At 34.1% G+C, this 27428-nt stretch overlaps 1 protein-coding gene across 6 annotated transcripts in view; it reads left to right on the top strand.

Moving 5' to 3' along the window:
- IMMP2L (inner mitochondrial membrane peptidase subunit 2) overlaps positions 1 to 27428 on the top strand; it is a 1183069-nt gene that overhangs the window by 572327 nt on the left and 583314 nt on the right. For all 6 annotated transcript variants that reach the window (XR_008536521.2, XR_010158935.1, XR_002944724.3 and 3 more), the window contains one exon: positions 19981 to 20046. Coding sequence is in view for 3 of the 6 variants with exons in the window: in XM_001166817.7 (XP_001166817.3) it covers positions 19981 to 20046 (66 nt within the window). In the remaining 3 variants the exon portion in view is untranslated. The remainder of the gene's footprint in view (positions 1 to 19980; positions 20047 to 27428) is intronic.

Below are 27428 nucleotides of genomic sequence, written 5' to 3'. Positions count from 1 at the left end.
TCCTGGTGATGGTGTTACAATTTTAGATTCTGGCAACTAAATTTCTATATGATGACGAGAAGGGAAGAATATGAGAAGGCAGTGATTTCTCAAGTGAACTTTGAGATTTCTGTTTTATAAAAGTGACATTACAGAAGCAATGTTTATTATCAATCTGTCAAGTTACAGCATTAAGTCTATATGAAGTATTACTTTTAGAAAAGAGGAAAAATATTTTGTTTTATTTATATCCATGTTACCTTGAAAATTATGTTATTAGGCTTCTTTGAAGTCTAGGATCTAATAATTTACTTACTTTAATTATTCTCAGTATTTTGTTAGTTTTTGTTTGTTTTATAGATAATAATAGCCAATAACTTCTTTTTAATAACAGAACTCTTCAATGTATTTATATTTCTTTGTAAAAATTATTTACATGGAATCCATCCAATGTTTTCATTTCAAGATTTATCTGTTGATAATTGCATGACTATAAATAGAATAAAAATTATAAGTGGGATATTTAATGATGATAAGCATTTGGCCCTTAGTTGAGGGAAGGTGTGATATTAAGGGGGTTATAATTAATGATCTTTAATCTATGACTTTCTGTTTTGGGAAACTAAGAGATATAGTTAATGGTTCTATCATGTGATTATTCAAAATTAGATGAGAAGAAGTATGTGACTTAAGGAAATTTACAAGCTACCATTTCCACACTAGACTTGAATTGCAAAGATCCTACTTACAAAAAATACCTTTATCCATTTGTTGTAGTTGAAAGTAGATTATTTAGTTTCTGATAATCAAGAAAACCTTAAGTTATAAGAAAAAATATGTGGTTGATATATACTGTTGATATCTTTTCAAATATACATTAGTGGTCACGAAGTATACTTGTACAGTCACAGTGGAGTCTTTTTAGATAGTTCATGAACCCCGTTGTGTTAGCTCCTTCATAATGCCTACCAATTTGCTTCATTTTTGACCTAGTATGACCACCTCCAGGGATCAGAGAGTTGTTAGGTCTTCATGCCTATTCAATACCAGGATTTTCTACAGAGACTGCCAACAAAGGTGCAAATTTTGATGTTCTCTATGTCTTTTTCCCCTTAATATGAGCACTTATGCAACGTGGACTCAGCTAAAACTACTTGACTTTGAGTAACTAGTGATATAGCTAAGGTCAAACTGTTGCCTTAAATAGAGAGTTCTGAATCAATGGAAGCCTCTTCCTGGAGGTGTGTACTTGGATATGTGACCTGATTCAGTTTTATATCTTTGGCTGAATGACGCAGCAGGGTCTAGCTTTTGGAGGACAGCAGCTCAAAGGTATCTATGTTGTTTTTGAAAACATGAGAATTATACAGGGAAAATCACTGTGTTACCTCAGGTTTTCTAATAGAACCTGAAATCAGATGCATATATTAATAAATTTGCACAGTTAATACCTAACCAATTCTCATTGGAACATTTAAAAAGTCTTTGAAAAAGATCTTGCAATGTATGCTTCACCTTAAATGTCCTAATAAAATGCCCTACTATCAGTTTTGTAATTAATCCCTTTACATTTAGTTTCTTATTCCTCTTTCCAAGAAATGGCAGAATGAAGGATAAGAGAAGGTACTTATAATTCCAGGTGTTTGAAGACACTTGTCTTGACTCTTCGAAATGAGAAAGTGGCAAGTGTTGTTTTTTTGTGTTGGGCATGTCTCTGTGGAGCAAAAATAAGGAAGGCAGCAGAAGTGGAAGAGGACCAGATTTAGAGAAAGAGGTTCCATTCCCATTGCAAGAGCTTGAATAACTTAGAAAAGGTTTCTGCTTAAGTGGGCTGAAAAGGTAGATATATTTCCTCAGTCCTGGAAATGTAATTGAATCAGCACTCTAATGAATACATTTTTGAGATATTTCAAAATATTAAAAAGGAGTCACTTCAACTCTCAAACACTACTTATCACTTCAATCTTTTTTTTTTTCAAATAAAAAGTACTAGGTCTTTTTTTCTTTAAGTGAAAAGTTAGTGCTAACCACTCAACACAGAAATTTTATTTTAAACATTTTTTCATGCTCCAGGAGTATAGTTATAATTGTTAATTTCAGCAGGCCCATTCTTACTATAAAGTTTTAGCACGGTTTCCTATGAGCTGTATAAGGCATGACCAAATTTGTGTTATTTGCCCAGTATAAACCTAACTGTAGGCAAGAATTGTTAATTACGCAAATAATATTAACAGTGTGACTATTGCCACACCCAATAATTTTCTTTTTTCTTTTTTTTTTAGTTTTCAGATAATTGTCTTTTATATTTAAAGAAAAAAAGAAAAAGCAGTTGATTACATTTATACACAACTTTCTTCTTTGTCTAAAAATTTCACCTTGTCAAACACACAGTATGGAAAGTTATAGATATGGCAATAAGGCTTGTATAATTTTCTATTTTTTAAGAATTTGCAAACTCAATAATTGCAAGAAAACAGTAGCCTAAACTCTCAAAGCAGATTTAATAATAGTGTACTTTACTGAGGTCTCTTTTTGGAAGATTTTATTGCTTAAAAACAATGTAGTTCAGGACAACTACTAGAATACTAAAAACTTGATTATTTACAATTAAGTAACACTGGTTCAAATATTTTATTTCTTTTCATTTTGGATTATTTTCATCATGTTTAATAGCAACATCAGTGAAGCTGCCATGGCATAATACACAATTTATTTTGGAATAGCATAGAAGCTCATCTGTATAACAAGAGTTAATATGGTGTTTCAAACTCTACAAAGTTTACAATTTTATTATGCCAAAAATTAACATCAAATCTTTGTCAAATTTAGGGAAATTTATATTGGTGGAATGAAAGTTTTAAAAAATGGTTGATTTCTCTGCTTAATTCCATACAATGTATACTAAATATAAATAATTTCATGTATCTAGTCATGTAAAAACTCACTGAATCCACATCATGTACAAGACAGTTTCATGTCTTTCCTCAACTGGATCACATTTCTAGGAAAGGTGAAAAGATGAAGCACAAATATGCCGGGCGCAGTGGCTCACGCTTGTAATCCCAGCACTTTGGGAGGCCGAGGCGGGCGGATCACGAGGTCAGGAGATCGAGACCACGGTGAAACCCCGTCTCTACTAAAAATACAAAAAATTAGCCAGGCTTGGTGGTGGGCGCCTGTAGTCCCAGCTACTCGGAGAGGCTGAGGCAGGAGAATGGCGTGAACCCGGGAGGCGGAGCTTGCAGTGAGCCAAGATTGCGCCACTGCACTCCAGCCTGGGCGACAGAGCAAGACTCCGTCTCAAAAAAAAAAAAAAAAAAAAAAGATGAAGCACAAATACAGTCATATAAGCCAGTTAATGGTATTAGAGTTCAAAGCAGGGAGTGGTCACTTTTAGATCAGCAAAGGACGGTTTCATGAAGACAGTGCTAGAGGTATGGAACCATAAATTTCCGAAATGAAAGGGCTTTTTATTGTACAGATGAGACCAAGGCCAGAAAGTATAAAAACTTGTCTGAAGTCATGTTATAAAAATATGATAGCACTTGATTAGTTAGAATCCAGGTTCCATGACTTTTTGTCTAATGGATCTTTTAAAATAGTGGCTTTACTGAAGTGTAATTCACATACCATAAATTTACACTTTTAAAGTGTAAAATTAAACATTTTTTAGTATATTTATAAAGCTGTGTGACTATTAACATTATCTAACTTGAGAACTCCAAAAAGAAACTCTGTATCCTTAAGCACACTTTCCATCCTTTCCACCTTGAGGTGTCTGTTAGGGCATTTGTCCCATTTTTCAAGTGGTTGGTTTGTTTTCTTACTATTGAGGTTTTTTTTTTTTTTTTTTTTTTTAAGTTTAAACCCTGCCTTTCTGTCTCCCTTTCTTTCATTATACTTTAAGTTCTAGGGTACATGTGCACAACGTGCAGGTTGGTTACATATGTATACATGTGCCATGTTGGTCACACCCAATAATACTGATAGAATTCTTTAGATAATTGCGATAAGTTGTCACTTCTGATTTGCATTGGTCCTACCTGGAAGTTCTCATTCTATTGGGAGTTAAGAATAGGAAAAACTAGTAATGATAGACTATTAATTTAAAAAAATGACAAAACATCATCTGTAATTCTATTGTTTAAAAATGTGTAGAGTTAGAAAACAATGAGAAAAGATAAATACTAAAATGCTACTAACCATTATAAATGAATCAAGGGGGATTTGAGAAAAAATTTAGACATAAATAGTAAGAAAATAAAAGTACTAGGAATGTCTTCAGACAAATTTGTAGCGATAGCCAGACAACATGGTACACTCTTCCCCAGAGAAAATTAGCATATACTGTATAAATTCATGTGGATATTCATGTTGTACATATACTCCAGAAAAGTTATATGTAAAATATATGAAGTTCAAGAAGAACACTTTACTGGAACATGTTTGGTCCAAATCATGATCATCTCTAACTGTAATACCAAGTGTCAACCTTAAAATGTTAATGATTGACCTCAAACTCCTTAATTTTCTATATAGTCCATCCCATAAATAATATAAATTTCTAATAAGAATTACTAAAAAGTATATTTATATGTTTCTAATATTTTAAAAGTCACACAAAACAAAATGATTTGAATTGAGCAGGATTGTAGCTTTTTCCATTTTTATTAAACAGGGCTTCGTGTTTTTGGTATACAACTTTGAAAGGTTTATGAAAGAATTTTAGAGATCAGAGGGTTAGAAAATTAACTGGAGTTTCTATAGGGATTTCGTGTTAATCATCAATGTATTCAAACTGGGGTTAAATACTTTTTTCTTTCTCAGATAAAAATTCAGAATGTTTAGTGTAGATGATAAACTTATTTTAAACAGGATTTTTTTAAAGCAATTAATAGTTTGATCTTTTTATCTCATTTTAAAATTTATTGTGGACACACAGCCTTTATAAAGTGAAAATAATTTTAGAATGTCACCATCAATTTTTCTTTACTGTTACTTACCTGTTTCTTTGTATTGATTTTTTTTTAAGTGAAACCACATTGCAAATAGTAATGGGCACCACAAGGAATTACAATGTATTTTTGTGATTAATAGATGGATAGATTCCCAATCATAGTCCTGGTCTCAGTTCCAACAATCCAATTTGTGCCTTTTTGGGAAATATTCATTTGTTTATGGCATACCTTTCTTATTGTAAAATATAGGCAAAATTGTTACACTCATTAAAAATATTAACACAATTAAGTCAGAGTATTTTAAAGTACTTGGAATAAAAGCCTACAAATATACTAACAAGTGGCACAGTCCATCATCCTAAAAAGAAAACACTGAAACAGTGAATATGAGACTAAGCAGTGTACTAATATTGTTATTTTTCAACTTTCTAGTGGCTTATTCTGAATACCTGTTATGCCTCAGACTTTTTAAATTGTGCTTTCTTTCAAGGATGTTCTATGAATTATTTGCTGAATTTCTTGGGCATTTTAAATAAAATATTATTGCTTTCATTTTGTTACCTAGTTTTTCGTGAGGAACAATTAATTAAAATACACAACAGATGAAACAATTAGATTTCCTTTACTTTCCACACAAAATTGGTTTACGGAACTTCGGCATTTTACTGGAGCAATTAAATTTCCCAGTATGAATACATTTAGCTACGAATTTAACAGCTCATAAACTAATGCAAAAAATTGTCAAATTACTGGGCCTAAAAGTGGCTTAATCTATCTGTACTATCTTTAATTATTTCAAAGGTCTTATGAAGAAGGTTCTTAGGAAGAAGAAAGGTAGAAGGAAAAAGAAAGGAAAGACAGGAAAGAGGAAAAGAGAGAGAGAGAGAGAAAGGAAGGAAAGGAGGGAGGGAGGGAAGGAAAGAGAGAAGTCATTTGGCATTTATTTGAAAGTAGAGTCAAGCTTGCTATTTGGTGGCAGAATTGCTAACTGGGTGTAATAAACCACAACACAGACTTCACAGAAATGTTATGTAGTCATCTTAGAAGCGAGAAGTTCATTTTGTGGTTTTAGTTTGAGATTATAGCTGCTTTCCTACTTAAAGTAGGAATTAGACCCATGGAACTCTCCATTATAATTTATTATCTCATTCTGAGACTCATTCTATCTAAAGCAGATGCTTGGACGCTTATGTTTAGTAGTTCATGGGGTCTCTACAGTAATATTTGGGGATCAGCAGTAACATTTGCTGCCATCCTTTTATACTCATGAAAAAATAGATGTTAAGATAGCTAAATGACTTGCTCAAGGTGATATAGCTAGTATTTGGGCCTGAACCCTAAAAAACATGCATGCCATCGATTGTAATAAGATGTGTTTTGTAAGCTAGTACCATACAGAGTACCTGGCACCTGCTTGTCATTCAGCATATATTTGCTGAATGAATTAATGACCGTAAGAAATAAATTCTTCTGTCCCCTAACACCACAGCCTTTCTGTTAAATCACAGTTTGTCTGTCATTTTGCCTGATCCGAGGAGGTTTTTATGTTCTTTAAAAAATCTTGGAAATGGGATGTCTTACTCTTTCTTATTTGAGTTATGATGCTTCATACTAGTTGTAGATTCAATTCCAGGTTTATATTAAATATGGAATTAGAATATTGAGTTTTTTCCCTGATAGGAAATTTTAGATTTTTGTACATGTTTTAAAATCAGTATTGTCATGGTCATTTTAGAAATATATTATGGCTTTTCTTTAAGGCTGGGTCTTTATTGAACATGTAGGGAGCCAGTATGTTCAATTTCATAGAATTTTCATGTGAGCATTTCCAACTGTGCCTATCAAAGGTGGACTAGACTTCCTGCATCAGAATCACCTAGGTGCTTGTTCAAATTCAGATTCTAGATTTCCAGGGCCTAACCTTCTAGACTTTAAATTAGTTTCAGGACCACTGATCTATAAACTAAGATCTGAGGACTATAGACACATTTATTTTCATGTCTGTATAAATATTCTTGAAAAGAAATGAGGAGTTATAAAATTTTTTAAAATCTCAGTTTCCATTTTTATTAGATTATAAGAAACTCATACTGGAATGATAAATCAGTGTGGATATTCATAAAATAATGACTAGTGTAAGTCATGAAAATGGTAACTGGGGAATGAAACTTTGATACATGCTACAACATGGGTGAGTCTTGAAGACGTTATACTAAACGAAATAAGCCAGGCACAAAAGGACAAATATTGTATTATTTCACTTTTATGAAATACTGAATAGCAATATCTTCGTATATGTATTATGATCTAATCATCATCAAATACTTGTTTTTTTATAAGTGCAGGTAACTGACTTGGGACTGAATATAATGAGAAGGGTAACACTACCTTCATATCATCTTATGGTCTACTTATAGAATCAGAATTAATATATAGATAAGCAAATATGTAGCAAATGAGAATTTTTAAAATGTTACATATTATCAGGGCTGAAGAAATTCAAAAGATATGAGAAAATCTTTGATGAATTTCAGACTCTGTTTTGGTGTTGTGGTTAGTTTTTCACATTTAGATAATCATTGTTATCAGTTCTACTGTGCCCATATGTTAAAAAAAAATCCATTTTCACATTTATTTCAAAGCTGTTTGCTACTTCTAGTTTAATGTTCCAATATTTGAATATGAAATTATATTATGAGTTTAATGTGACTAAAAGTAAGTAGGAAAAACTGATACACTGTTAGTTTACATACTTTTAATTAATACTGAAAACATTCATTTTTGTGTGGTAAGATTTCTAAACTGTTACTATGACACTATAACCCATTGCAGTGCTAGTGTGTCTCATGACTCATATGAAGGGAATAGCTTAGCACCAAAGCCACCATTCAGAACAAAGAGACTGTCTTGGAAGGTGATATGACACTAGGTCAATATGTTACTTCAGCTCTCTCTAGCACTAAAACATCTAGAAGCTGTGGTCCTGAAAATTAACTTTCTGGATCAAGATAGTTTATTAGTTGGCAGTTAAGAAATTCTGCATGCATTCTCCAAAGCTAAGGTTAAGGTAATAAAGCAATTGAGCTTTTCAGCACTTAAAGAAAGGTGGAGGTGAAATGAAATAGCCATTCAAAACAGCAAATAATTAATTGAGTCTCTTTGTTAACAGGCAGGAGGTCAAGTACACATAGCCACAGCCATGATACAGTCTGCATTCTAAACAGCTGAGTCTTTGACTTGAAAGTGACTAGATTGGATTTTTGGGAACTATTTCAAATGAGATATTAATTTAGAAGGGTAGTTATACAGCTTGAAAGGTACTGTAAGAGATTCAAATGATCATTTACCATACATTTTGTCTTCTTTTTCCTATAGAGTTATAATTTTGACTTTCCTTTCTTTTCCTTTTATTTTTTAAACTCATGTTATATATCTGTTTTTAACCTATAACTAAGAATTCTACAGTAGGATAATGATCATGTGATTAGATCAGTGTAACTATGAATAGATAGGCTTGTATATATTAAAAGTTAACAAAAATGAAATAAGATGCTCCAGGAAACATTTGAATTAACTACATATTTATCATAGGACTCCTCTGAACATTGCATTTATATTTTTAAAGACTGGAATTATAAGGACTTAAGGAATTATAATTGTAAAAGATGAGATGTTTACAAAATTTTTCTCCTATGTATAACACAAAACAAGATAGCAGTAAATAATTGTGTTTAAAATAGAGGGCCAAAAGCAAACTTGCATATTTTCTAATTGACAAATAATATCTGAAAATAAGTGTCCAAAATACACAGAGGGTGGTGCTGAAGAAAATCTTTGGGAGGAAGAATAGGAAAAGACCTGGAACATTTCTTGGATGGGGATGTAAAGAATTAGAGGAAGACATCTGAGTGCCAGTGAACAGCCTGGAGGGATGGGCATTGTGCTGGAAAAAGCAAGGCAAACAGATGGCAGCGGTGAGAAAGAACTGATAAAGGGTGGGAGAGACATGGTATGCATCAGTAAGGCTTTGGGGCTCTATATTTTAAAGCGAAACTGAATCAGAGGATTTTGTGAGAAGTATTTACTTGATTTCATATCTTTTTCAGAAAGGCATTTTATTTTAGGTAATACGGTTAGACTATTCAAAAGTTTTAAATAGAGTTTAACACTGGTATGTAAATCAAAATATCTATCCATGTGGTCATTCCAAAGCATGGTGCCATTGCCTACAAACCCACTCTAATGTGGATTAGATCCCACATATTTCATACTGGAGATCTTTCTTAATCACTGATGTTTGTGCCCATGTCTCTTGGCAAAGCTCCCATGTTAGAGTGAAACGAAATCCCCAAGTTTCTGCCATTCAGATGAAGAATGGTGGGTGGTGAGCATATGTTTCTGAGAAGTTGCTTTTATTTAAATCAAAGCCTCCTTCTTACATTTAACCCACAGGCATTTAAGACCAGTTAAAGATTATTTCCATTAATTCTTTTTGGCCTTATTTTTACTCAATTGTAGAGGTATTTGAGGACTATTAATGGTTCTTATACCTGTGTCTGGGAGAGACTTATTAAGCTTCAGCTGTGGGAACCACATAGCTATCAGGACCCATGCAAATTTCGTCCACACATGAAGATGACGGTTTGGTCCCATTTTGACTTAATAATCTCCCACTCTTTCTTTAAAGAAAGCTGTTGGTCATGTTTGAGCTATGGAATGATGGTTTCAGAGTCTGTGAAATGTACAACTCACAAAGAGCATCAACATGACAGCTGTAGAGATTAGAGTCCATTTTGTGTGTGTACAGAATTATGGGACCGATGCTCTGAAAAGCAGGCAAGCCTTCTCACATTAATCAATGTCTTTCAACCTAGAATCAAAGCAGCTTCCTGCAAGGAACAACACTTGTGGGCGGGCACACATGGTCTGTTTCCATTTTAAATGGGTACCTAATTATTCGGAATAAGATTTTATGAACTAGAAAAAAAGTGGCTATAGGATGTGTGTACTAAAGAATAATAGAAAAAGGTAAATCTTCGGAGAAATTATAGCCTCAACATACCCACTGTTTTTATGAAAAACACATGCCTCAATAAATTTTATAGTTATTGCTGACTGTGTACAGTCAACTAAAAACAGCAGGTCAGAATCTTTAGCTTCTTGAAAGGATGCATCACAGGTTGAGATATGGTTGTGATTTTTGGAAAGGGATTTCTTTGGTGTTCTATGTGTAGAACACTGGCAACTAGGAATTTTTCCCCAGATTTATTAAGGTATGACCGACAACTAAAAATTATATGTTTTTACAGTATAAAATGTGATGATTTGACATATGCACACATTGTGAGATGATTAACTCTAGCTAACATAGCCATTTCCTCATATATTTATCTTTTTGTGTGTATATGGTGAGAGCATTGAAGATCTACTTTCTTAGCAATTTTCAGGTATATAATACATTATTATTGACTAAAGTCACCACACTGTACAATAGATCTACCCTTTGACCAGCCACTCCCCATTTCTGCCCCCAACAATCTCTGGCAACCATCATTCTATTCTATTGACTGGGAATATTTTGACCTCTGCATTTTCTTACAAACAATAGAAGTTTTTCAGGCTAACCTAATAAGGGAAAGGACAAACATAGGAAGAGTGAGTAACAGCATGATAACCAAACTTTCCCTCATTCTGAGGTGCCTGTTAAATGAGTAGAACCCTAACATAGCAACTTTGAAGATCTGTCTTCTCCAAGTCAGTGCTTCTGTGTTCTCTTTGTGGAATCCATAGGCAGCACTCTCTCTTCTTAGTCACCTGGCTGTGTTTTTCTGTCTACTCACTGCTCTGTACCTCTCTGGCTTGGTTTACCCTAGTGAGATAACTTCTGTTCGTCCTTGGAAGTAAATCTCCCCTGTTTTTCTTCTGTTGTTGCCAAAGTTCCCTTATGATCTTTCACAGTCCTTTTTAACCCCTGACCTAAATTTTGCCATTCTTAACTTACCTCCATTCTCCAAAAGATATTTATTCTCAGGTGCCAAAAATCCTTTCCAAATTAAGCCTTTTCTCTAGCTCTTTCCCCCCTCTCTATAGCTCCATGTAATTTATCCAGCAGAAAGGAAAAAGGTAATACTGGAAGACTTAGAAACATATGCATAACATTAAGAATAGGAGATATTTAATTTTAGTATTATTTAGGTTAAAGCATTGACAAACTATCATAGTACAAGTTATTGCAATATAAATAGCAGAAAATTAAATATATAGAAAAACTTTCTGATAATGTAGCAACTGGAGCTAGCTGAATGACTGGCTGTCAAGCTGAGCAAATAAATGGTAATGCTGTTTTTAGAGGTGATCAGTTGAGTTGATTTTTTAAAATCCCAAGCATCATGTATTTTTTTTTTTCTGGAAACAATTTGCTAATACTATTCCAGTCTACAATTGGGGGCATAAAGTTGACCTTTTCAAAGGAGTAAATTGTGTGTAGTTACTGGTGCCTGAGAGCTCTTTTGCAAAACAATAGCATTGTATTTCAAAAATTAATAAGTTCAACAGGGTTGGAACAGAAATGTGTCAGGATACTTCATATTCTACTTATGTTCTAACCTCCACACTGTCAGCATTCTCCAGGAGAGTGAGCATTTTTGAGAAATTACAATAGTATCATTGATTATGCGGCATCTCACCTCTCCCCACACATACACCTAACTCAGTTTTACTAGGAAATTTTGAATCCAGTAGCACAGTTTAAACATTAATAATGCATATCTCGATTGTCACTAGAAAGCATATTAATCAAAAGAGATATGCAATAAAGACAATGGAATGGATACAAATTTTCAGGCCATAAATATCAGGTATGCAAAAATATATAACTTTATTTTGCTGTTGCTGATTTTAAGTGTCCTATTGCAAGCAAGACTTAAGTGTCCTATTGCAAACAATGCTTTTCAATTCAGGATAAATGTAAGAGCTTTCTGAGGCAACTCAAAACAAATTAAGTCTGTTTATAGTTCTTTATCTTGTCAGAACAACATCTAAGCTCCAGAAGTTTATTGTGTGATGGCATCAGGGGAGGGACCCTGCACCTTGATGGACACCTTTCCTTGCTGGCATCCATGGGATGGCATGTTGGCCTGTCTAATTCTCAGTTGTAAAGGTTCCTTTACTAACAATCCCCAATGCTGGCAACCACTGAAGTGTCTCCGTTCCCATCTGTGTCTTTCCTGACCCTGAAAAAATATCATATGGTAACCATAAAATGCTGAAGGTAAAATGCTCAAGACTAGCCTTATGCTTACTTTCTTCATTTTTACCAAGATGCTTTCTACCCTAAGCTTGGCATCTCATACCCTACAATATCACTGATATCATGGCAAACTGGCGAGTAAGCTGTGTTGGGCACAAGCTGACTGCTGTGCCATTCTTCAATAACATTCTCCAGGTGGCTACAGGTACTTCTAATATTTTGCATGGACATTGACTTAAAGGTCCCAACCTCAGTTCTTGTATACTAGTATTCATTCTGCAATTCAGTTGGTTTGCCTTCTCTGTGCCATATAGATGGCAATGGATACGGTTTGATATAGAAAATACAAATAGCTTGCTCTTTCAGGGTGTTTTGTGGTATGAATATCCTTCAAACCTACCAAAAATATGTGGTACTATTTCCCAACCTGACTGAAACCAAATATCTAAAGCTGGTTAGCTTAACTGAAGTGTTACGGTTATGAGGCTAGATTGATGGATTTATTCCTTGGAAGAGCAGTTAATTTTGTTTTATTCCATGATGTTAAGTGGTATTCCATGCAAAGCCATACTCAGTGAGGTAGTTTGGATGAGGGGTTGAAACCTAGCTTGACTAAGGGGAAAGAATGCTTCTGAGTGCATGTCCATCTTTGGGAACAGAGCGGTGGTGCTTCTATATGAAGGTCTGCACTTGGGAATCTGTATTGAAAGAGTAGTCAGTATGTAAATTTATGTTAGCATTCACGTCCTTCATTTCCACAGATATGTTCAACTTTAAGCATATTCAATATATTAAAATCAAGGTTTACAAAATAAATTAGGGAATATAATTTTCACAACCAGAAGTTTCTTTATAGATCCTTTTTAAAGTTCCTTTAAAAGCCATAACTCCATGTTACATGGTAGAATACATGTGCACACACACACACATTTTACATATGTGCTGTATATTGTTTCTGTGCTGTATATATTCATTTACATACAAATTATTCTAGATGGTGAGGTAAATTGTAATTATATTAAATACTTGAAGATTGCACTATTCTGTGTTTTGAAATGCTTGAGTTAACAAACATTGTTGGAAATTAATTTATTGTTATGATTATACTAAATTCCTTAAGTTTTTCATAGTTAAATGAAGACATTTGTTTTTCAGGATCAAAAATACTCAATTACACAGCTCTTTTCAATTATAGAAGTTAGAGTCATAAATACAAATTTAATTGATTTTACATAATCCAGGCTGATTCACTAATAAGACCAGTTGTCACTATTTGCTTATTAAATTTTTCCTAATCACATTTGGTGAAAGTGAAATAACTCCTACATTTAACCAAGAACATTTTTTATCAATAAACAACAGTTCAATTCTTTAAAGTTCATTCTTTTGTTGTTTCATCAGTACTGTTAAAATACATTTTCCTGTGTAAGGAATTGTAGAAGATAAATCTGAAACATAAAGGTGATATTTCTGCTGCTGCCTTCTTAGGTCTCTAGAAACCTGACTGGAATCTCTCCAGTGTCCTGAAAGATTCTATTTCTGCTTAGTAGCCTGATTCAGGTAGGGTATGCTCTGAGAGAATGGCCAATGTAGATAAACCATACCTTTCTTATTCCATCCCCACCCCACAAAATGAGACTGTGTAAGTCACATTGCTTGAAATTTGACTCTATTTTCATTAAAGTTTTCTATACACTTAAAAATCTTCAGCCCCTGCCTGAGGTTTCCTTTCCCATGATCTTTCCTTCCCCTTCTAGAAAATAAGACAAATTTGAAACATGAACATGGGTTCTTGCCACTTCATCTGTACGTCATTTTGCCAGTAATGAGGCTCTTGGTTGGGAGCATTCTCGGGGATATCAGGACAAAAGTGATTGTTAGGCATTGTATATACATATATCATTTTCTGAAACTACATCTGAAGTTATAAGCTCCGTGCTTGAGAGGATTTATGAATGAACCCCAAAAACAACTAAAGTCTATAGTTTATTTTGTTTAATTTTGAAAGATTTACATGATACAAAGAGTAGTCAGCAAGGGGAAAAAGGTAGCTGAAATACTACTGACCTACATAAAAATTTTGAGAGTGCTAATTAATGAAACGGTATTGAATTTTATAAATGAATCATTAAGAATGAGGCAGTATGTACAAAGTTCACACTACTGATAGTGAAGCAAGTGTACAGAATCCAAAACTAAAAATTATTCGTTTTTATCTTGATTTTACAGATAATACCTACCTAATTTAAAATAAACCTGTGCTTTTCAATATGGATTCAGTTATATTTAGTTTTGCTGTTTCTTTAGCTAATTGTGTAATAAAAGTTGACCAAACCTTTACAATGCTTTTCTTGTTCTCCCATGAAAGAGAACCTGAAAATTCTTTTATTAGAGGGCTTAAATATAGTCTATCCATGTAAGTCTTAAAAAAGGATTGTAACTCTTGTCTTAGGCCCAGTTAATTGATCTCCTTTATGAATTTATTATAGAAAGGGGTGTCTAAAATTTACTGAGTACCTACGATGTGATAGAATTCCTGCTAGACCTTTTATGCGTTTTCTCTCACTAGTTACATGATGCTCTAGGTAGGAACATTTTTCAAGATTTCTAGACTCATATGCCCTCAGGTACTAGACGTTTGTGAAACAAGCTGGCGGGACTGTGGCAAATCGTCTGCTTCTCAATTCTAATGGACTTTTTTTTGAGACAAGGTCTCACTCTGTTGCCCAAGCTGGAGTGCATTGGCGTCAACATTGCTCACTGCAGCCTCCACTTCCTTGGCTCAAGCAATCTACCTAACTCAGCCTCCTGAGTAACTGGGACTACAGACACATGTCAGCATGCCTGGCTAATTTTGTATTTTTTGTAGAGACGGGGTTTCACCATGTTGCCCAAGGCTGGTCTCGAACTTCTGGGCTCAAGCCATCCATCCTCCTCATACTTCCAGACTGCTGGGATTACAGGCATGTGCCACTGCACCCAGCCTCCAGTGGACTTTTCTCATGCAAGAATGTGCTACTAGGGTTGCCAGATCTACCTGTTTTTTCAAGACAAATACATTTATATGATGTCTCCTATTTGCTTAGCTAGCTCAAGATTTTTTTTTTTTTAATGCATGAATCAAACAAAATATTCCTGTAAGCCAGATTTGATGGTCTGGCCACTGGTTTAGGATTTCTGATCTAATCTTACCTTCCTGAAAATGAGTCCCAGATAGGTTATGTAGCTTGCCTACAGGGAGCGGCTCACTTACAGCAGAGAGGAATAGTAACAGCAAGACTCTATTTCCATTTTTCTCCAGTCCATGGATTTGCAGGGCCCAAGAGGACCATCACATGGTCACCAAGTGGAAAATTTGGATAATAGAGAATGGGCAATATTAAAAGAAGCAGAGGAAGAGCCAGATATACTCCAAAGCCTTTTAGCTCTAGCCATTGTGAAAACCGTGCTAAACTCTGGCAACATTTTTTCAAATTTGACAGGGAAAGGAGGTGATAAGCTATCATTTGATGATACTTTTTATCATTGTGTTGAGTGGACTTTTCATTCTACTTTCATGATAAAAGAATAGAAAAACATATATTTTTTAAATTATAATGATGTAAAGTTATATGGCTTAATGCATGCTTTATCCTTTAGGATAGTGAAAAACATTCTCTTGTAATAGAAGGCATCCCCAGAATATTCGTTTTTCCTTTCACCTCAATAATAAAGCATTAGATTTAGGCCTCATTGGGATATATGCAATGTAAATAGTGTCCAATACATGGTAGTATTTTTAAGGGTTCAGTGATTACATTAGACTGTGGCTAAGGTTACTTTAATTCTGTGATAATCTGGGCCAATTCTGAACCGTATGAATATAAAAATCTACCCAAGTCACAGAGGGAAGTTTTAAAATTTTATCATAAATGGGAGAAGAAAATGCTTAGACCTAGGGTTAAGGTATTTATGTGACACCAGGATCAGGGTGGGGGTGGTCAGGAAAAGAGAAGGTGGGACATATGCTAATCTCTCCATCCCCACAATACAAGAGGGGTCTCTTGAGTATGCCAAAGTAGCTTTCAAGTGCTCCCAACAGGGTGAAAATTATAACTTTTTGGGAACATAAACAAACATGAAATTAGTGACAGAGACTGGAAATTCTATTATGTCTACATTAGACCCCACTCCTTGACCTGCAACCATTCTGGTTACAGACATTCTCTGCTATACCACACAGAGCTGCTAAGACTCATGCAGTAAAGAAACAATTCTAGGCTCCTCGTCCAAGTCTCTGGAGAAATCTTGCCAAATTAAATCATAAGCATAAAACAGAATGTTTAAAATCCACATCCCAGAAACAAATATTGTAAAACATTACTTATTATGAAAACACTAAACTTACAAATTTAAATGTAAATTTTAGTATTTATTGGGGAGCATCCATTGTATTCCTCAAGTAAAACATAATCCTTCACTTGTTATTCTTCACATTTTCTAGGAGATAGGAAAGTGGCCAAGAAAATTAAGACAAAGAGAAGTTTAATAAGTTTCATGATGTAAATCTGTATAACTCTCTGAGCACTTCTGCTGAGATCAAAGTAATGCATTCAACAGCCTAATGATTAAAATATAGATATAGATTTTAAGCAGTAATGGAATTAATGTTAGTAATAGCTTTTTTCATTTTGAAATTATTTGATTAGATTCATGAGTTTAATATTACATTAAAATTTAAAGATATATTTGAAGTAGTAATTCGTAAAACTTTAATTATATAGATAGCTCCCTTTGCATACTCTATTTTGCCTCAGGATCTTAAAATATAGATTATTTTAAAATATAGAATACCTTTCAAGAATCTCAAAAGCTTAAACATTGTTGGCGTAAAATATTTTTTACACTGATAGGGGTTGCTTTTTATATTATTTCATTAATGTTAATCTCACCTCAATATTAGGCAGTAAACTTGATAATTAATTCAGGTCTTACCTCTATCTTGGAGCATGTCTTCTTGGGTAATGTCATATAACACAAATAGTTGTCATCCGCTAAAGGAAATCCCAATAATGTGGACCAAAAATCTGGGCATGAAAGCTTTTATCCACACAGAACTTTTCCTTTTCCTTTTGTTTTAGAATCTTCTTGCTTAGTTCCCAGTAAAAATGGATGCACATTTCTCTCTCTGCTATTACAGATGTGAAGTCATGCCACAAATAATATTTTCTAACATACGGTTTCAATCCATACATTCTGTTGATATTTCCATATCACTAAATATTCTTCTATAACATCATTTTTAATGACTGTATTTTATCATGTGAGTGGGACTATGGTTTATTTAACCTGTCTGCTCTTGTTGAATTTTTTTCTTTTTTAAAATAGACAGTAATGCTTTAACTATCCATGTGGCCAAAATTTGGCATACATTCGTAATCATCTCATTAGGATACATTTCTGGAAGTATGATTATTATGTTTAAAAGAATATAAAATCTTGATATTGTCTTATAGAAAGGCATGTTACATGACCAAACAGTTTATATATAGAGTACCAATGTCCCTAATCCCTCAACAGCAATTTATTTTTATTATTAGTAGTACATCTTTGTCAATATAGTAAGAAAGTGTTTTAATATCCATTATTTTGATATGCAATTATCTGATGACCACTGAGGCTGAATAATATTTTATACTTTCCTAGTTTTTAAAATAGGAGACATGGGAGGGGCACTTTTCTAAAAGGTCTATAAGTAACCCTGCAGAGAGTATCTTAATTTCATTAGCTTGAATATGCCCATACCCCTCACTTCAGCTGTACATTAATGACATTAAAGTTATAGAAATATAATATTTACTTGATTTAATAAAGGGATGAGGCCAATCAAAACTCTGATCAAATTTCATTTTAAAATAAAAAAGTTAACTTAGTGAAAAACTGTGAAGCTAATTGTTACAAATAAATGCAACTAGCTTACGTGATTTCATTTTCTCTGCAAGACATATTGTGAAATATAAATCTTATTGAAAGTGCACATTTCCTTTGATGAAATGTACAGTTTGAATATATTTGATCTTTTCAGTTTTTGCACATTTACATTCCTTTTAAAAAGTACTTCAAAATGTGACTTGAATTTAAAATATTTTTATCTATGCATGATTTTGAAATACATATTAAATGATCATTTGTGTGATGCATGAGATGTTTCTTGAAATGGGTCTGTTAAATCAAAAGACTTAAAATGTTATTGGCAGGAAATTGACCATATTAAGATAGAGTTACCCATTGCTACATGACAAATTACCCCAATGTCTAGCATCTTAAAACAACAAACGTTTATTATCTCACATATTTTCTGAGGGTGAGGAAACCAGAAGCATCTTAGCTGTGTGGTTCTGACTCAAGGTCTCTCACGAATTTGCAGTCAAACTGTTGACCAGAGCCACAGTCTCTGAAGACTTGACTAAGTACGTGCTTTGAAGCTCACTAATGTGACTGTTAGCCGACCTTCCTTCTTCACCACGAGTCTCTCCTTAGGCTGCTCAGGACAGACCAGACTTCTAGAGTGATCCATGAAAGAGACGTGAGAGGAAAAAATAGAAAGAGGAAGGAAGGAAGGGAGAGAGAGAAGGAGAGAAAGAGGGAGAGCCTGTAAATCTGTTTTATAACATAATCTCAAAAGTGATGCACCATCAGTTTTACCATAAACTATTGACCTCACAGATGAATCCTATCACAGTCTGGAAAGGAACTGCATAGGGTATATATACCAGGAGAGGCAGAGATTTATTTAGAGTAAAGAGTATTACTCTAAGTTAAAATTTACCATAATCAAGTAGCTTGAAATAAATGATGTCTGTATTAAGTAAATCAAAACCTGTCAATTTATTTTAACTGTCAGTAGCCCTGTTTTAGCGCTCTGAATTCTATAATCATCAAATGGCTAAACCCAAATGTAGTTTCAAAGAATTCTCTAATTCTTTATTTTTTAAAGAAAATGCTTCACATCTTCATTGTTTTTATGGGATTTAAATAAAAACTCCTTTCTTAATTTTAAGTGAAATTTTAAAAAACTGAAGTATGTTATCATTTTAAAGAAATGTGTAAGCATTTTCTTATGTACTAATCCTCTTTCCTCTAAGTACTTGTGTTAGTCAGTTCTCACACTGCTATAAAGATACTACCTGAGACTGGATAATTTATAAAGAAAAGAGGTTTAATTGACTCAGTTCCACATGGCTGCGAAGTTCTCAGGAAACTTGCAATCGTAGCAGAAGGATACGGGGAAGTGAGGCACATCTTCTCATGGCGGCAGGAGAGAGAGCAAGCAAGCGAAGGGGAAGTGCCACACTCTTAAATCATAAAATCTCGTGAGAACAACATGAGGGAAACCAACCCCATAAGCCAGTCACCTCCCACCAGGTCCCCTCCCTCTACACATGGGGATTACAATTCGAAATTAGACTTGGGTGGGGACACAGAGCCAAACCATATCAGAACCTATCTTTAACAACAATAATAATTTAATAATCAACTTTATTCCTTAATAAGAAAATGTTTTATTCCTCTGTATTTTTTATTTTTGTAAAGTTTTAACATGGCTTTTTTTCCCCCCAGAGTTTATTTAAAATGAGAATTACTTCAGTAGTCACTTCATGTCACTTGGAACCGAAGTGAGACTGATGTCATGTCATGGGGTGCAAAGGAATCTGTAAAGACTTTAATATAGCCTATTTTGTTATAGAATTTCTTTTCATCTTCCTAAAACAACATAGACATAACTGATTGTATAATGTTATCTTCTTGTTCTAGGTCTCCTAAAAACCCAGAACAGAAGATCATTAAGAGAGTGATTGCTCTTGAAGGAGATATTGTCAGGTAAGTGTTTACTGTTGTTTCTGAGTTCAAATTTTAAATATCTAGAGTTCTGTTACCTACATTACTTGGGAAATACATCTGAAGTCCATGAGGGCCAAAGTTTTGGAGACATTCCAAATGAGCTGGTACATCTTTAGTGAGCATCATTAACCTTTCAGGTTGTAAGGAATATAGATAAACTTACTGATCATATTGTTATTCTTTAATTGTGAAGTATAGGATAAATATTAATTTAAATTAACCATATAGTCTAAAATGATCATTAAATCATTATTGATCAGATATTAAAAGTAGCATGACTATTTTAAGATTAAGATTATGATGTTAAGTTTCATTTAAAAAAATTCAAGAACATTTAACTATTTTAGAAGCAAATGCAGAAACTAAGAGGACTCTTTTGTACTCATAGAGATGGGAGAAAACTGAAAAGGATATGAAACAGAAACTTCCGAATCAGTGACAAGAATGAAAGCTTTAGATGATAAGATTGTAACAATCAGGTGTTTAAGCAGCCTTTAGTAATGTCGTATTTATTGTACTTGCTGATAAATCAAAAACAATTGTTGACATTCAGCAAGTAAATACTGTGTGGCATGATATGTCTCATTGTGATCACTTTCTTTAAACAAGTTGTAGCCAGGCCTATATAATGTGGTAGCCAAAATGCTTTGACTACTACATTCAGGAAGTTTTCTGACCCTGTTTTCTAAAAAAACTTGATCCTAAAGTATTTGTATTAATGATAGTACACATATTAACTAATCTCACTGAAATGAACCTCAATCAGTTTTAGAGCAGATTCTAGGCTAGCAGTTCTCACAGCATGGCCAGAGGATCCCAGGGGATCCCCACTGGGGGCCTATGAGATTAAAACTACTTTCCTAATAATACCAAGGTGTTACTTGCCGTTTTTCACTCTCATTCTCTTGTGAGTGTACAGTGGAATTTTCCAGATGTGTAATATTGGAGTTGATTGAATGCAGGAGCAGATATGAGAATCCAGCTGTTTTCTATTAAGCCAGAAACTAAAAAGATTTGCAAAAATGTAAAAAAAAATCATTATTTTTACTATTTATTGTTTGCTTTTGGAAAAGGACTATAATTTTTATTTAAATCGTGTTCTTTTTGTTAACATAAGGGTTTATTATTGGTATTTTAAATTGAATCAATAAATGAAATTTTAAAACAATTTTCTATTTTAATTTCTAATGTGATAATTACTGGTAAATAGTGGCCACATAAATAAAAGTTTTTTTGAGATCCTCAATTATTTTGTAAAATGTGAAGGAGTCCTGATACCAAATAATATGAGAACTTATTGCTGTAGAAATTCGTAGCAACAATTTTCATGTCAGGATTGAGTGCTCGTTAGTAGCCTACATGATATCAATGAAGTTCTTTTAAAAATTTATGGAGGTATAATTTATTTACCATACAATTCACCCATTTAAAATATACAGTTCAATGAGTTTTAGTATAAATGTATACAATTGTGCAACCCCCACAACAATCTAGTTTTTGAACACTTCTCTTACCTGTTACCTTCAAAAGTTCTCTCTTGTCCATTTGCATTAAACTCCTACTTTAACTCCCAACCCCAGACAGCCACAGGTCTGCTTTCAGTCTCTAGAGTTTAGCCTTCTCCAGAAATTTTATTTAAATGGAATTATACAATATATAGTCTTTGATGTCTGTGTTTTTTTGTTGCTGTTGCTAACAGTGTTTTTTAGGTTTCTCTATATTGTGCATGTTATTAGTTTATTTTTATTCCTGAGTATAATCTATTTTATAGACTTACCACATTTTGTTTATCCATTCACAACTTGATGCATATTAGGATTGTTTCCAGTGTGGGGATATTATGAGTAATTCTATAGGTATTGGTATAAATACTATGAACATCTGGGTCTTTTGGTGGAAACATATTCTCATTTCTATTGGGTATACAGTTGGCCCTCTGTATCCATGGGTTCTGTATCCCTGATTTCAACCAACTGAAGATGGAAAATATTCACAGAGAGAGAAAACAAATGATAGTTGTGTCTGTACTGAAAAAAAAAACAGACTTTTTTCTTGTCATTATTCCCTAAACAATGCAGTAAAACAAATATTTACATAGCATTTATATTGTATTAGGAATAAGTAACCTAGAGATAATTTAAAGGATATTGGGGATGTGCATAGTTATATGCAAATACTACATCATTTTATGTAAAGAACTTGAGCATCTGTGGATTTTGGTATCTGTGGGGGGATTTTGGTATCTATATTTGTGGGAATGAATCTCCCACAAATACAGAGGGACAACTGTATCTGTGGGATGCTGAGTGTTATGGTAGGTTCATGTTTAACTTTGTAAGAAACTGCCAAACTATTTTAGAAAGTGGCTGTATCATTTCATGTTCTGCCAGCAATGCATAAGGAATCTAGTTTTTTTTGCATCCTTGCCAGCACTTGGTATTGTGAATATTTTTTATTATAGCCATCCTAGTGGGTGAGAAGTAGAATCTCATTGTGGTTTTGAATTGCATTTCTCTGAAGGCTAGTGATATTGAGTATCTGTCCATGTGCATACTTTCCATTCATATCTCTTTTTGGGTGAGATAACTGTTCAGATCATTTGCACATTTTGTATTGGGTTGTTTATATTTTAAGTTATAAGAGGTTCTATGATTTTGATTATTTTAATGGAGTGAGCATTTAGGGGAGGATATATAATGCTATGATTTAGTCAGGGGTAAGTCTATTAGTATAAAATAACTTAGCTATCATTTCTTATAGAATGTACATTCTAAACTAGAAGAACTTGGTGACTGTTGTTTTTTTCAAGAGCCTATCCAGCCTTTTGCTTTGTGGCAGAAACTGGGAAGAGCAGTACATTTAGAAAGCCATTTGATATATATCATAAATATCCAAAATACACTTTTAGTATTTGCAAAACAGTATATAGATACGATGCAAATCCCATTCAAAGAATGTCAGCAAACCTTGAAAACATTACCCTAGGTGAAGGAAGCCAGTCACAGAAGACCACATATGTATGATTACATTTATATGAAAGGTCCAGAATAGGTGAATTCCTAGAAACAGAAATAGATTAGTGATTCCCAGAGGTATGGAAGAAGGGAAATGAGAGTTACTGCTAATGAGTATAAGGTTTTTGTTGTGTTGGGGGAGTATGAAAATGTCCTAAAATTATATTGTGGTGATGGTTACACAACTCTGTGAATATACTGTACTAAAAACATTGAGTTGTGCATTTTAAATGGATAAATTCTGTGTTATATGAATTATATCTTAATAAAGCTATTTTTAAAACCCAAAAGAATGCGGCACCAAAGCAGGCAAAAATTTCATCTACATAAAGCAATCTAACAGGATTAGGAATACCAAGGGATCCATTTTATATTATAATCCAAAGATAACACAGCTTTTAACTCAGATGGATCATTATTGGTCACTAGCTGAACAGTCAACAATGTGAAACTGCAACGCTTGATCAGACATAAAATGCTTTGTGCAACCAGAAATCCTACAACAGACCTTTCTGAGGAAAAGTACAAGTTGTTGCTTTCCTCAGCACATGTAAATATTGGGTTTACAGCAGAACCAGAGCCAGAGCAAGGGTTAATGATGCAAAGTTGGGAGTTGAGGGAACGGGAGTTGGATGATGTAAGAGGTCTGCCTCCTCTCTTTCCACTGCTGCACCCCATGTGTAAAGTCTGCGAATTGACACCAGGGTCATATGGGTCTATCTGTCCCCCTTTGGTACACCTCTATCATGGAGCAATGAAAAATGTAAATAAAGGACCTTCCAACTGTGTGGCCTCTAAAACTATTTGATAATTGATTCAAAAGTAATCATTTTTCAGCATTTGATGTTTTTAAAGAAAATTAAAAACTTCTTTCCCTTTGAAACTTTGGCACCTGAAGATCCTTGGCTTCCTGGATTTTATATTAATAATTGAACACATACAGTCTGATAATGATTTTCTAACAATGTCAAATGTTAAGGGGTATGTAGGGAATAGAATATTATTTACTGATGCATGTACATCTTTTCTCTGTGACTCAATTTTTTTAAAATGCCAGAGTATATTAAAAAATTATAAAAATATGCTGTCGACTACTAGAAGCCCTTAGTCTACTGGTCCCCTGACTTGTGACAGGCAAGGTGCTTTGGTCTGTGATGTGGATTTTTCAGTCCCATCTTTCCTCTGGATATTACTGGATATTATTAGGTAAGCTAAACTAAAATATAGGTCACCAAAAATATTTTCTTGGAAAGAATTTGATATTTCATAAAATGATCAAGCAAACAGTCTTATTTTTTAGGACTTATTTATACTTACTGTAGGTTTCAGTAGTATTTGAGGTTAGACCCCTTGAAGGATTAATTGAAGGATTAATCCAATCTTCCATTTAATGTTCTGGTAGTTACACTCCTTTAGGTGGCAAAAGCAGATATGTAGTGAAATATAGCTTAAAGAGCACTTAAGGGTACCTGGGGAAGTAGGGCAGTAGGAGCCAAGGCTCAGCCTAGCTTTACTGCAGAATGGGAATGACAGTGTTGCAGGACTTCCATTTTCTGTCACTTGCATTCTCTTTTGCACATTGCTTTTGCCGATCTGTGCTTTGGTTGGCTTTTGCCCCACTGCCAACTGCTGATTTCTTGGATGTGCCTCATGTCTGAATTACCTGAGAGAAATCTGAGTATCACCCTTTGAGATACAGATCTAGGACCTATCCACATGACAGACAGCTGGTCAACCAGCTGATCTACTGCCTTTGGGGTAGGCATCCTTCCCTGGTCCTGTCAGCTGTGGCTAGATAGACCAGTCATCTGCTGCATACCTTGTACTTATAAGGAACCTGTTGGTAAGGGCTTGTTGGTATGACAGATAAGATGAGACATCCCAGAATGGGGCATTACAATTAGCAGTCACTTTGCTCAGCATTACCTTTAAAAACACTTCAGTAAAACTGTAATCTGCTCTCCTTAGAATTGCTTTGACATTACTCTCTGGGAAAAATCAACTTCTTTTAAAGATTTGTTTGAAATTATGGAAATAACACAAGCTTGTAAAACTCAAAATGCTTTAATGAACATCCTTGCACACATACCTTTGTACACCTGTGTGTTTATTTTTGTAGAATAGATAGCTAAAAGTGGAAATATTGGGTCAAGTTTGTTATTGTTGTTATTGTGGTTGTTATTTTTAGTTCCAATATATACTGCCAAATTTTCCTCTCAAGAGGTTTGTGTACATTTATACTCTTATCAACACAGCATGAAAAACTATTTTAGAGAAAATTGATTTAAAGTTCATGTGCAATGGGGAAATTTTGGACTTTAGATTTACGGGGTAAAACATTGTAACACAAATTTTTGGGTGATCAGGTTAAATATCATTTAATCAGTTCACTGACCGTGTAGACCTTAGTGCCATTCATTTAAAAAGCACTGGTCTAGATACCGGAGAGACGTAAGTGAACAGAAGAGACAGTGTTCCTGCCCTCATGATGCTTACATTCTAGTGGTTAGAAGCAGACAATAAACAAATATATAACACATAATGCAATGTCATGGGTAAGAAGTGCTATGAAGAAAAACAAAGTAGAAAAGGGGGTAGAGAGAAATGGTAAGGGTCTGGGGCTGTAGGATGTTCACTGAAAACTTCTGTAACAAAAAGATGTTTGAAGAGACTCATGAATTAAGGAAGACAGGGAAAGAGTCATACTAATCTCTGAGGAAAGGAGTGTTCAAACCAAAGGAATAACAAATGCAAACCTAAAATGGATAGGTTAGTTCAAGGAAGTACAAGAAGCCAGCATGGTTGGGACTTTACTGAAGGAGGGAAACTGAAGTAAGGTTAGATCTGAGAGGTTTTCAGAGCCTTGTGGGTCCTAGAAAGGACTTTGGATTCATTTTAGAAGGATGGCGAGCCATGGAGTAGTATGATCTGATTGGCATTTTTAAAGAATCACTCTTTCTGCTGCTTGGAGAATAGACTAAAGGGGGATAATCTGGCTCAAATCACTAGTCAAAGTGTTTTTCTCTTGAGAAAATAATATCTAGCTTCTTGTAGAAATAGTTGTGTCCTTGTTTATGACATGCATGATAGTTTTATTTGTTATTTTAAATGACTCAGATAAAAAAGTTACATTATTTATATTACGTTACATTATTTATAGTCACAGTCATTTAGATTATATTGACAAGGCAAAAAGTAGGCTTTCAGAGTACTTTTTCAGAGAATTCAGCTGAATTTACAAATAAATGTTGTAAAAGATGAGACTGGGGAGGGCCTGAAATTTCTACCTTGATGTCAGCATTGATTAAAATCACAAGGCAATTGCTTGGTTCTCTGGATCTCATAGCTAGGAATGCAGTCATTTTCATGATGTTGACCCAAATGGGTATGCTTATCTATAACATCAAACAGTAAAAATAAGCTGATTCTACTAATACTTAGACCCATTAGTTCCACCGAAATATTATTTTTAGTTAATTACTTTTTCTTATTAATTTGTTATGACTCAAATAGAAGCATTGTTTTAGAAAACCATAAAATGAATGCAAAGCACTAAACTCCAGCAAGTCAATGTGAGGCAACCACAAATGAAATTGTTAAGGCATCAACATTTTTATTGGGACACTTGTATTTCTGTTTCATAGATCTTCTCTGCCCAGTCAGAAATGAAGTCCAGCATCATTTTTCCTCTGTCTTGGTGAAATACCGTTTTATAGAATTTTGGAATCTCGGGCTCCATGTGGTTAGCAACCTCAATGAAGTAAGGGAATGGACTCTTTTTAGTCCCTAGTGAGGAAGATGACCATATAACTTATCATCTAAACTAGGACACTTTGAGAGTGAAAAAAGATGAATTTACTATTACATGAGGGAGTTAACGTAAACTGGGACAGCCAAAACAAGCAGAAACAAATGGTTGCCCTACTAAAGAAATGTAATCTGCTTTATAAATCACTTCACATAATTGGATTTTGTTTAGTTCATGGGCCTGACTGTTCAGGAGAATTCCAAGAAGTATTCAGAGGAAACAGAATCACTTCTTGGCTCCAGGGAGGAATCAGGCCGGGGAGGATCAATGCTGTTGTCAAGAAGTGTGTACTGCTCATGACGCAGTCATTTTGTGCTGGTGAGTACAGCACAAGGCTTTCTTTAACTAATATTGATATTGCAGACTAATCTGAAATAGAGAATCATGAGTCTTCTCTCACTGCAAAATATTTAAATGACAATTTGTCTTTGAGTCTAAGGACTATATTGTAAAATGTCAAAATACCCTAATTTATTAAAAACAACTTTCTGGTATTAGCAAAAAAATCCATTTGTCACTAGAAATTGAACATTTCAAAG

The sequence above is a fragment of the Pan troglodytes genome, chromosome 6 (assembly GCF_028858775.2).
Source record: "Pan troglodytes isolate AG18354 chromosome 6, NHGRI_mPanTro3-v2.0_pri, whole genome shotgun sequence".
Classification (NCBI taxonomy): Eukaryota; Metazoa; Chordata; class Mammalia; order Primates; family Hominidae; genus Pan; species Pan troglodytes.
The sequence above is the reverse complement of the archived record's forward strand: the minus strand, read 5'-3'. Positions and strand labels throughout refer to the sequence as shown.